Source organism: Melanostigma gelatinosum (assembly GCF_949748355.1).
Source record: "Melanostigma gelatinosum genome assembly, chromosome: 21".
Classification (NCBI taxonomy): domain Eukaryota; kingdom Metazoa; phylum Chordata; class Actinopteri; order Perciformes; family Zoarcidae; genus Melanostigma; species Melanostigma gelatinosum.
In genome coordinates this window covers 5,475,575-5,487,085 of record NC_136654.1, presented here as the reverse complement: position 1 = coordinate 5,487,085, position 11,511 = coordinate 5,475,575, and the positions used below count along the sequence as shown (strand labels likewise).

The window sequence follows — 11,511 nt, the reverse complement described above, 5'->3', positions numbered from 1 at the left end:
GTCCGGCGGTGAACAATGACGTAGCTAATTGCCCCACGGGTACATCCGGGTACCTTCGATGAAACGAGGTCTCTGATTGGTTCACACGGCCGTTTCTCTCAGCTGAACGTGTTTCGGGAAGATCCGTCGCATGAACACTTCTCTGACCTTTGTGTACATAATGTACAACCAACAGTGGGTGCTTTACACCCATATATACACGATAAGTGGTTTCAGAATCATTACTTGGCTTTAAGCAAACCAACTTGAAAGCACAGATCGTTATATTTATGCTGAAATACTCATTTAAAAATAGATTATACAGTACCCACAGTATTTCCACTTTTAAAAGTTCTGAAAATAATGACCAGTAATTTAACACCCATATATACACGATAAGTGGTTTCAGAATCATTACTTGGCTTTAAGCAAACCAACTTGAAAGCACAGATTGTTATATTTATGCTGAAATACTCATTTAAAAATAGATTATACAGTACCCACAGTATTTCCACTTTTAAAAGTTCTGAAAATAATGACCAGTAATTTAACTTTACAACTACCATCAACCACATGTACAGGTGAGAGAACAAAGACATATTTGATCCATGCATGAAAATAAACGTGCCCTTATCCCCATAAAATCAAATATGGAAGGATCAAGAAGCTGCACAATATCATAATACACATTGTGATATACCGAAAACGATCCGGTCTCTAATCATCTCATCACCGTTAGGCAGGGGCGTCAAAATGTTCTTCAGCCCCCCCAAATAATTTGGCATTATTGGCTTTAAAAAATAAATAAATGAATAAAAATATTTTGGTTATGTCATTCAATTAAACTATTGTGTCTCACATGGACAAGTTATTTATAACTCTAACATGCTACATATGTGCGTGTGTGTTCTGGTTTGTATGTTTTCTCCCCCTTCAAATTACAATCCAATAGCCTCATACTTAACGATATAAACCCCGGGCACTAGGATCTTGGGGAGGCTGCTGAGCTGGCTTTCTCACTCTGCCAAGTAACGTCTCTCGTCAACGACAGCCAGGATTATAGCCAAGAAGTTTAGCTGCAGGGGCATTTCTAGGATTCAAAGAAAGGGGGGGGCTTAGCCCCAAGGGGAGTGGCATGTTTGCCACCCTGCGTCACTCTCTGGCATTCTGCGTCACCCTGCGGCACTCTCTGGCACCCTGCGGCACTCTCTGGCACTCTGCGTCACCCTGCGTCACTCTGGCACTCTGCGTCACCCTGCGTCACTCTCTGGCACTCTCTGGCAGCTTGTGGCACCTACTGACATACATATACATATAAGCAGAGGAAGAGTGAAGATATTTTCAGACATGTATTTTTGGATTGGACATTTTATGGGTTTGAATTTTAATTTTTTTTACATATATATATACTTTTAAATGATAATAAAACAGATGATTTATTTTCATTATTTTAGCTGATTGTTGTAAATGACTATAAAAGTAATAATTTGGAAAGAGTGTATTATGTTCCCTTTTGTTGCAAAACCAGCAAAATCATACTTAAATAAAATGAATGAGAAACAAGAAAGGACTCTAAGGATGCATACAGAGAACAGGGGGCTCCGGTGACTCAACTAAAATCATAAAACTGATTTACGGAAGCTGATCTGTCGTAACAACAATGTGTTCTCAGGAAATGTCTCAGGAAATGTGACTCCGCAGCTTCTTGATGGGTGCCGAACTAGGCTCGCCTGCCACAGCTGACGCTTTCCGCTGAAGTGCCACAGACTGCCGCTGAGTGACGATGAGTGCCACAGACTGACGCTGAGTGCCACAGAGGTGCCAGTGCCACAAGAATGATCTCGGGCCTGCACCGTTAAAATGTCGCCGTGCTAGCTTACCTGTTTCTCCTCTCGAGCTGGACTGGAAGCAAGTCTAGTATTGAAAAGAATGCAGCATAATTAACTCACATTTTCCTCAACTCTGCTATGTTTTGAGGATGTTTTTATTTTTTTCATTTAATTAACTCCTGGTCTCTCCCTTACGTCCAGCAGCCACGATGAAGACAGCGTGAGGCACATGATCTCAATGGGCAGCCGGAGACAGAAAGCAGTGGATGACGGAGAGCAGAGTCTCATTGGGCCTCCATCTGCCACTGGTGGGGTTTATAATGGTGTCAATGTACAGATCCACTGGTGCCTGTTCCGTGCTTTCTGAAACAGCATGGACTTTCTTAGGCTTGTATTTTGTTGGCTGATACTGTGTTTTTGTCCTACACATATTGGCAAAGTGATTGGGCTTTTTGCATTTGTTACACTGACTTCCTTTTGCGGGGCATTCCTCCGTGCGTCCGTGTTCTCTTCCGCATGCTCCACACTCCTTGCTGCGTGTGGCACGCTGCTATCGTTCCCGCCAGTTATTTTGCGTCCGTGATATCTGCTCGGAACTGAACGCCTTCTGCTAACTGCATGGACAGACTGGCTGGCTGTATCAGCAATGGGGCAACCCATCGTCTTTAGCTGCTGTTGTGATAGCTCGTGTGAGCGTGCAATGTCAATCGCTTTCTCGAGCTTAAATCCGGACCGTGACAAAGTCGTTTTTCCCGGACTCTTGGAGAGTGCCTATATGCCACTCCCCCCCCCCCCCCCCCACACACACAATTTGTTAGAAGTGTACTACTTTAAAAAGCAACATCTCAAATAACCACATGTTGCTTCTCGTAAATCCAACAAGATGTAGCAGAAGTAGGTTTTATTAAACAGCTGAATGAAGATAAATAATTGCACCCTTACATCCCGATGTACAAAGTTACCGAAACATAGTACAGCAGTGGTTGAATAAATCAAGTTGTGACTGTCTGTGGATGGCTGAGACCCTTTAGGCTTAGGCGTTGTCAGACTCAGACAAATTAACGACTTCTGAGCTCTGAAGCCGGCTGATCTGTCTCCTCAGCTGCATGATCTCTCCCTCCTGCTCTTCAACCCGTCTCTGTAAACTATGAATCACCTGGAGAGGAAAAAGAAGAAAAAAAGGTTAAAATGATCAGGAACTGTTAATAACACTTCAAAGGTGTTATAAGCCTTGTTGGAGCCAACAGAGAGCACTCTCTGGTGAGCAAAGCTACACATACAGAATAACAAGAGCGGCACTTTATAAGTAATCCTGGAACTGACATTCATTTCCACACAGCTACACACAGATTTTGGATCAGTAATCTAAAATAACTGTTCATAAACCTTTTTTTTTTTAATGGCACAAAAGTCATCGGGGCTAATATCTATCTATTGAGGCCAACATACTATGTCTTTATTGCAGAAGAGTTCACTCTGTAGAAGCTGGCTGGCTGTGGGACGAACACCGGGCTCCTTATTGGTCAGGTTCGTGATGAACTTCGTCAAGACCGGCCATCTCTGGCAGAACGGGTCTGGGATTTTCCCCTCTCTCAGGTCCCCAAGGGTTCGGGCCCGTTCCATCTCGGTCCCAAAGGGCTGGAATAGCTCGAGAGCCAGCACTCCGATGCTGTACATGTCTGACTGGGAGAGCAACAACGTCACAAATAAAGTTGATGAATGATGAAAGTACAGCACGGAAATATGTGTCATGTTTAACAATGAAGAATGAAGTGTGAATTTATATTAATTTAGTTGTCGTCCTGTTAATATGTTTACCTTTGAATCATAATGGGAGCCCTTCAGTTGCTCTGGAGCAGCATACACAAATGTGCCAACACCTGTAGTGTGTGAGGATTCTGCAAAATACACCAGAGATGTGACTTTAAAGCACATGGCGCCATCTACTGGTGAATCTGTGAGGTACTGTCGTGAAAATGAAACGAGCGAAGAAGTGCAGTATTACCACTGCTGGGAGGTGCGGTGCCTTTATGGCCATCCATTATTATATCCCTGCAGGCCAAACCAAAGTCCCCAATTCGAACATGGCAGTCGTTACCATGGAGGAAAATGTTCCTGGGCTGTGGGGAAAAAAACAAACACATGACAATTAGTTTTATGTTATATGTCAGTGAGTGTAAAGATACTGATTTCCAAGGTTTTTGAAAGTGAATAAAGGAGATATGATTCTGAAACATGTAGCTGCTTTATATCACACAGGCAACTCAAATACTGAACTTTAATCGCTGCATTTGAAGCTTTTGTAAGGTAATCCTTTCCCTGCGTTCCTCAAAGTAAAATACTGAAGTGCCACAAGCGTGAAAAAAACCCTATAAATTAGCCAGAAGGGTGTCACCGGTCCCCATCATTGGCCCTGCACACAACACAAAGTTATCAGATGTGACAGGAAGACATCAAACTCTCACACGGATGTGGTGAAATCCTGTGACGAACTAGAATAACCAGCTTTCAACCACCGCTCACTTCCTGAAAGACTTGACACAGACAGCAGTGAAGCTGCGATGCCTGGTCATGTTGGACGAGAGCGAGGGACATGAGGAGGACAGGAGCAGTAACATTGTCAAGTTTCCCAACAATGAATATTATACTGCAATTATGGACCAAGACGTGGGACGTATAGCAGACGTGTCAAAAAAGTATGGGAGCAACTTTCTCATCGAGATACGCGGGGCACCCGGACAAGTTATGTGGAAGGTAAATGCAACAATGTTACTTGTGAGAATTGTGTTAAATGTAAGTGTGAAAACAGCATCTAATATATAACAACATCACAAAGTCGTACACAATACTATTGTCAAGTGTTGTCACGCTCTGGTGTGATCATTATATTTGTGAAATTAAAAGTAAAAAAGAGAACATTCTTACAGTAGTAGACTGCAACATATTTGTATTTTCTAGTTTTCCAGTTGGCCATGTCTCGTCTTGTCTCGTCCTGCCTCAGGGCCTTGCTACACCTCCCCTTCATCTGGCTGCCTCTTACAGAAGAGTGAAGAGCATGCGGAGTCTGCTGTCAACAGCGGCGGACCCTGAAATGAGGTCAGGACTAACACACACCCGGACAAGGACACAGACATCCCGCCGATCTATACTACCGTCGTACATGAGGTTGTCCTTCCTGTGGTATAGGCCTCTGATAGAATAAAAACAAATGAACGCGTGCAAAGTGACGACACAATGACACACATGTCACTGGTCTCACCAGTTTCACCGTCTCGGCCTCTGTCACAGGGACCAGCTCGGTCGAACCCCTCTGCACTCGGTGATAGCCGGTTGGCCGAGCATCCCGACTACTGAACCAAGCTCCAAGTTCCAGACTGCTGTGAGTGGCGTACGCAGGCAGGCAGAGGCCTGTCTAGGGCTCCTCCTGGAGCACGGCATTAACATCAATGCAAAGGTAAAAATATATTAATGTAAAAAAAAAAGCTTCTTTTTGGACTAAATGAAGCTCCTATCTGCAAAATGAAACAGGCAGAGTAGGAGTAGGAGTCATTTGTATTGTTTCAATTAAATCATGACAAAAAGATCCTCAAGAATGCAAATATATCTCTTTGTAAATGCCCTATTTCTATGTTTTTTATTTCTTGTGGTTGCTCTCTAGGTTGAGGGGAGTCACCAGACGGCTCTCCATCTGTCAGTACGCTACACGGCTCTGTCTGCTGTCCCAATTCTGGCCCGCTTCGGTGCTGATGTTAATGCTGCGGACAGCAGTGGGATGACGCCCCTGCATATGGCTGCTGGGATCCTCCATAAGGACATCATGGCTAGCTTGATCAAGGAGGGAGCGGACGTGAACATGGTTGGTATTGTTGTCTATCTCTGCATATAAATGGGTGTTTTTAAACCTGTTGAAATATATGCTTTAGGTTCTACATCTGTCCGACAATAAATTCAATAAATTCTTGACTATTTTAAAGGGGGTGACGCACTCTGGGAACACTCCTCTGCACCTCGCTGCTGTGGCAATATCTATGAAGACCACTAAAACCCCGGAGGGCGACATTAGCTGCATGTCTGAGCTGCTTGAGCAGGGGGCCGAGGCCAACGCGGCGAACAAGGCTGGGATGACGCCTGTGCAGGAGGCGTGCAGCATGGGCAACACGGAGCTGGTGGACGTGCTGCTCAGGTATGGAGCCAACATCAAAAGGCTGAGCAAAGCGGGGGAGAGCTGTCTGTTCCTGTTCCTGAACCACAGGGCTAATGTAAGGAACAGCTCTCTGCTGGGGAAACTCCTCAGTCTGACCTCCCCCCTCACCGTCTACGACCAGAGCGGCCACCTGCCCTCTACTTTGACGCAACCGTGTTTCTTTAAACAGAGAGACCAGCTGCTAAAACTCACTCAGCAGCCGAGGAGGCTTCGGGATATCTGCAGGAGTGACATCTATCTAAAATACGTCCAAGGCAAGGGCGACGAGTTGAGAAAACTTCTGCCTGATAAGCTATATGACTTTGTGTTCAACTACTGGGAACAAAACATTTCCTTTCGTGACCAAGACCATTTGAATGACTTATTTGACGTGAGTTGACACCGGTGTGTCAATGCAAACTATAAGCGACTGCAAAAGTTATCATTCAGCTACAGAGATAACACATGGTGATCAAACGAAATCCATGGAAGCACCTTACCTTCAGGTCTCTGTGCATCATTCCCCTGGAGTGAATGTACTCCACTCCTTTAAGAATCCCTCTCAGCAGGCTGAGTGTGTGTTCGGTGTCAACACATCCATAAGGACCTGAAAAAAAACAAAAGTATATCGTGTTTTTTTTTCTCCAAAAGTGTATTTGATGTCATTTTATCTGTAATTTCTACTGGAACGACGTCATTTTGTGAAGTCATGCGTGTTTTAAACAATTACATTTTGGGGTTTGCTCTTCTTTGGGCTTGGTGTTCCTCTCAGAGATCCAGTCCTTCAGTGAGCGCTCACACAGCTGCATCTGGATGTAGAGCATCAGGTGGAACTGTACCTGCAGATACAGAGCAACCGTACGTTTTAATAAAGTTAAAAAAAACAAATCACACGTTTAACTTATGCAATACAACATGGAGGTCGTTATTTGTTCGTCTGATCACTGAAAGCCTCTCTAAGTGCCTACCTCTTTAGAAGGCTTTGTTGTGCGTTTTTTGCCAGCCCACTGCTGAAACTCCTTGTCGATGCAGGAGTTGTTGTTCAGTTCGGTGCTACTCCTGCTGGACTCCTCCTCTAACAGTGCCGAGCTGTCCCAGCCCATGGCGGGACATTTGGAGGTCTTCGGGGGACCCCCCTGTCCCAGGAACACGCAGGGGACGTAGTTCTTGGGAATCCGGCGCATCGTCTTGGCACACACCACCTGGCCCTTCTCTGGGGTCGGGACCAAAGCTTCGACGGGCTCGGCCGCTCTCGGGAGTGCACTGGCACTCGAGTCTGTTGGTGCTTGACTGAGGCTTTGAAAAACGATCGAGGAGCTGCTGCTGATGTCGTCAGAGCTCTCATCAGAACTGCGATTGAAGGAGCCGAGACCGATTCAGTGTTGTTCAATACTGTAAATACTGTTTGAAATATTTATTTTATTCACCTGCTACACTGGCATACAAAACAAAACAAACAAATAAAATCTAATTTCATGTTATTTCTGTATAGAATCAAAGTCAGTAATTATTCCAACAAGGAAAAATAGGCTGCGATTTAGGATTAACTCCATCATCACTTTATATGCCGATTATCTCTCAATCAATTGGTTTATATGATGACAGAAAACAGTAAATGGATCCTACCTGTCTTGTTCACATGACTCCAGTGCAGGCAGGAGAGACTCAGGATCTGCAACAGAGATGCTTTCACATAAAGTCTCTCTTGTGATAAAAACGGTCAGTGTTATTGTTCTCTAAACTCAGTGAACAGTAAGGACACTTATTTCATTCCAAGAAACTTGTCACAGAACAGAAGTACTCACATGCCGCCGGCTGAACGTGCTCCATCCACGCAGTGTGATAGCCCACAACGTTTACATGCAGCAGGCTGGATAACACTTTGACTTCCCTGAGGACCTGGAGCAAAACAAAAATAATCATATTATTACTACATTATATCTCTGAATATGGAGATATAAGGGCTGTATTGATAAAACACTGATGGCCTACCTTCATGCAGTCATCCTTTGAGACTTTTCTGATGAGGATTTTCTTCACGGCATAATACTGTCCATCCAATTTGTTCATAACCTTCAAGATGAAGAGATTAAAAAAAAAAAGATGACTGTGTCGATAAACTGGAGAATTGATGTTCTTCTTTAGCATGGAGTAGAACAGAGTGGAATACCTTAAAAACATTTCCATAAGATCCTTTTCCGAGTCGAAATATTTCTTCAAATTCACTAAGATACCGGGACGTCTGTGCTTGAAACAGTCCCTCCTTTGGTCTGCGGGAAGGCAAAAAACAAACATTTCTTACACAATAGTTAATAACATGTTAATATTCCATAGAAGCAACTCAAAGCATCGCCTACCTCACAGCAGACTTGTGCGCGTTTGTGCCGTCACCTTGCTGGCCCTGAAAAATGAGATGAGGATAAACACACTAGCCACACCAGACTGTACAGTTGGCCTAATATTTATACAAAGTACAAATAAACACTTTACATAATAGTCCTAGTCCTAAACTGACAACACAGGCCCCTAGTGGTCCAGTTACCTGTGGATACAGGGAGGAGCTGGCAGCATGAAGCAGCTCAGTGAAGGCCCGGTTGTGCTGCAGTCTAACGGTGCTGAACTCATCACTTATGGCCAAAGGTGAGAGGAGGTTCATGGCAGCTAAACGCTGGCCAATGACTGTCAGCGGAAACAACAAAAGTAGTTTGTCACTAAATTTAGAATAAGTCGGGATCCTGGTGTAGGGACAATGATTTAAACATACAGGTTTTAATCGAACTGTCAATTTTCAGGTCCCAACATCTCGGTACGTACCTTTAAACAGCGTGCGTGAGCGTGTCGGGTTGGTCTCGTAGACGAAGCACAGGTGCTCCAGCAGAGACCCCAGGAGGAGGTGGTTGGGGATTGCTGAGGCAAACTCTTGGATGGACGGGTAATGTTTACCAGCCATCAGCACCTCGCGGTTATTATCTGTGTCGGAAGCTGAGCATACAACATTTTGAAGAAAATAAAAGGGAGAGAGAAAGAGGAAGCGGTGGTAAATAAGGAAGTAAGAATGAACTGCTTCAACATAATACTGTGCTCGGTTCTCTTGTAGCTGTAAATAGTTTAGATTATGTTTCACTCATATAGCCACAGTATCTCCTCTCCGTAGTCTTACCTTCTTCAATGACTTTTGCTATCATTTCAACAATGTTTCTGTCCCCTAGGTCCATTTTTCTGTATAAAAACTAATATTAAGCACTCAAAGCTGTACTAATGATTATCCTGTTCACCTCCAATGCATAAAGAAATGACCTGGTCTTGTTTGTACATAAGGGGGCGTGCACAGCAGTAACGCTTATCTGCCTTTACCAGCAGACGCCAGCCTCCTCCACCTACTGTACTCACTCACCGATTGTAAACACACTTGGACACTTGGTCACGGCGCCAGAATGGGAAGGAAAAGCTGTTTCATCTGTCCAACATGTCTCTACTCTCATTTCCTTTTACAGCAGGAAGAGTGGATGGGCAAGTCCCGACTTGTTCTGAAGCACAAATTCATGGCTAGACTTAAGATTTGACTTGAGCTCACACACACACACCAATGACCTCACTAGACCCACGCAAACTTATTTGACAACTGCAAGTTTGTATAGCATTATGGGAAAAGAGGAATTGCACCAAATGTAACGTTATACATGGAGGTCAATTTACTTGTCATGGAGAGTACTACTTGGCCTGTGAACACAGCTGTATAAAGACTTCTGTGGCACTGGAGGGAGCTTTATAAAGTCTGAGAGAGTAACCCGGATGTCATCAGGGTCCAAACATTATAAACGGTGGAGGGGGGACATGCAGTTTAAAAAACATGGCTGCATTAAACAGGCAGGGAGGGGGATCAGAATAAAGTTGGTCACGTGGCCTAGATTACACCTGAACTTCGCAGCTACCTGTTTATAAAAGCAAGAATGTCTTAAAACTATTAACGACACGACGTTTTATTCTGGTAATTACGTCATAATGTAGGATAACCAGCTCAATGCGGACCAGTGCTCGTTACCTCAGGCAGCAACATGGAGTACAGTACAGGAGGAAATGCTGCTTACTGTCAAAGTGGACTTCATCGTCCTCTTCGCTCGCCGCACTGAAGAGGCTAACGTCACTCTCAGCCCCATGTCTCCTGATGGGTTTCAGGTTGCGGACGACCCAATGGTTACTGCCGCTTCCAGAACTTTCCTCTGCCCTCAGGAGTCCGGTGTTGGATGTTGAACTGTACATTTGTTGTATGTGTAAAATGTTGACATGACAAAATAAAGTAATTTTTTTTAAACGCTGCCGAATTCACACGAATCACCTCGTATCGTCAAACGACTCGTTACATCGGTCCTTCCCCGGTGTTTAAATATGGAGAAATGTAAATATATCTCTCCAAAATCCCATATGGACTATTCTGTCAAAAGACGGCCATGATTTAACAGTTTAGGGACTGTCTGACAATGTACATGCATGGTTTACAAAACGTTTAACGGATAGAAAAAATGTTACCACATAATTACAGTACAAAATGATTACACGTACTGTTTTCTATTATAATTCGAATACTACAGCTTCAAATTACTGAGAACACTTCGGAAACAATAAAGCAATTTATTCGTATTGTGCTATATGAGGTAAATGCAGACGCTCCCTAACATCTTGCGAGGTCAGATTCCGGTGGGTGAGCGGCCAGGTGATGAAATCCTACAAAGTGTGAGGCAACGGTTTTGATCAAAGGTATTCATGTACAGAGATATATCATTTTTGATACCGTTATCATTCATATATTTGGGAAGTTGCTGTTTTACACACTCAACCTTTTTATCTTATTAGTTTTAATAGTCAACCTGCGCAGTTTTGCGCACGAGTGACGCTCGCGACACTCTGTGCAGTGCGCGCGGTACAACTTCTCTTGTGTTTACAACCTACTGTCGTGAAGCTTTTGCACACATTTGACCAGTTAATGAAAACAAACCAGCTACATTTCATAATTTGAATGAATTCTTCCTGAAGCTTTTCAGTCCTTGAAGATGTCCGATGCTTGGTAAGTTATAAGTTAAGTTAATGTATAAATCTGTTGCAGCAGGATACATTTAGGCTATGCATCATTGTCACTGAGCACTGGGTTTCTTCTTAGCAGCTCTGAACCTGCAGGAGCCATCAAGGCCATTGACAAGCATTCAGTGCATCAAATCTGCTCAGGACAGGTGGTACTGACTTTGGCCACTGCAGTCAAAGAGCTGGTGGAAAACAGCATTGATGCAGGGGCTACTAACGTTGGTAAGGATTGATGCATGCCATATCGTACAGTCTTTAATCTGTCTCTTTTGAAAAGCTGACACATGGTTCTGGAGCTTTCGATTGCCCACCTATCACTCAGTAGGAAGCTACATTTGTGAATGCTGTCTGTGTCAAAATTACATGGTGTCCATCTTTCACAGTCCAGTACAATAAGAGATATTGAATCAGCAAATATCAGCAAGTTTCTGTTGCATGTCCCAG

General features: G+C 43.9%; 2 protein-coding genes across 5 annotated transcripts; one reads left to right on the top strand and one right to left on the bottom strand.

Moving 5' to 3' along the window:
- Positions 1-2,702: 2,702 nt before the first annotated feature.
- Positions 2,703-10,418, bottom strand: eif2ak1 (eukaryotic translation initiation factor 2-alpha kinase 1). 3 transcript variants are annotated; one of them, XM_079293053.1, is made up of 16 exons: positions 10,080-10,210; positions 9,386-9,518; positions 8,806-8,973; positions 8,534-8,670; positions 8,349-8,392; positions 8,162-8,261; positions 7,984-8,064; positions 7,797-7,890; positions 7,618-7,663; positions 6,960-7,341; positions 6,722-6,830; positions 6,492-6,598; positions 3,814-3,928; positions 3,627-3,706; positions 3,258-3,491; positions 2,703-2,964 (listed from the first exon to the last, which is right to left on the bottom strand). In XM_079293053.1, the coding sequence occupies exons 2-16, from the start codon at positions 9,471-9,473 to the stop codon at positions 2,842-2,844; spliced, it is 1,908 nt and encodes a 635-aa protein (XP_079149179.1). In that variant the 5' UTR covers positions 9,474-9,518; positions 10,080-10,210; the 3' UTR covers positions 2,703-2,841. The 3 variants fall into 3 exon arrangements, with proteins under 3 accessions (XP_079149179.1, XP_079149178.1, XP_079149180.1); XM_079293052.1 differs by lacking the exon at positions 9,386-9,518 and having other exon boundaries at positions 10,080-10,418; XM_079293054.1 differs by lacking the exons at positions 9,386-9,518; positions 10,080-10,210 and adding an exon at positions 9,152-9,260.
- LOC306794830 (ankyrin repeat domain-containing protein 61-like) lies at positions 4,393-6,709 on the top strand. 2 transcript variants are annotated; one of them, XM_079293055.1, is made up of 5 exons: positions 4,393-4,562; positions 4,810-4,904; positions 5,097-5,262; positions 5,467-5,664; positions 5,783-6,709. In XM_079293055.1, exons 1-5 carry the CDS (start codon positions 4,464-4,466, stop codon positions 6,389-6,391), a joined length of 1,167 nt encoding a protein of 388 aa, XP_079149181.1. In that variant the 5' UTR covers positions 4,393-4,463; the 3' UTR covers positions 6,392-6,709. The 2 variants fall into 2 exon arrangements, with proteins under 2 accessions (XP_079149181.1, XP_079149182.1); XM_079293056.1 differs by having other exon boundaries at positions 4,767-4,904.
- Positions 10,419-11,511: the final 1,093 nt, after the last annotated feature.

Excerpts from the sequence above, each read along its gene's own strand:
- LOC306794830 (XM_079293055.1), top strand. The coding sequence starts at position 4,464 with ATGGACCAAGACGTGGGACGTATAGCAGACGTGTCAAAAAAGTATGGG. Across the intron at positions 4,563-4,809 it reads CCGGACAAGTTATGTGGAAG|GGCCTTGCTACACCTCCCCT; the intron begins GTAAATGCAACA and ends GTCCTGCCTCAG. Across the intron at positions 5,263-5,466 it reads GCATTAACATCAATGCAAAG|GTTGAGGGGAGTCACCAGAC; the intron begins GTAAAAATATAT and ends GTTGCTCTCTAG.
- eif2ak1 (XM_079293052.1), bottom strand. The coding sequence starts at position 10,251 with ATGTACAGTTCAACATCCAACACCGGACTCCTGAGGGCAGAGGAAAGT. Across the intron at positions 8,974-10,079 it reads CGATGAAGTCCACTTTGACA|CTTCCGACACAGATAATAAC; the intron begins GTAAGCAGCATT and ends TTGTATGCTCAG. Across the intron at positions 6,831-6,959 it reads CAACAAAGCCTTCTAAAGAG|GTACAGTTCCACCTGATGCT; the intron begins GTAGGCACTTAG and ends CTGTATCTGCAG.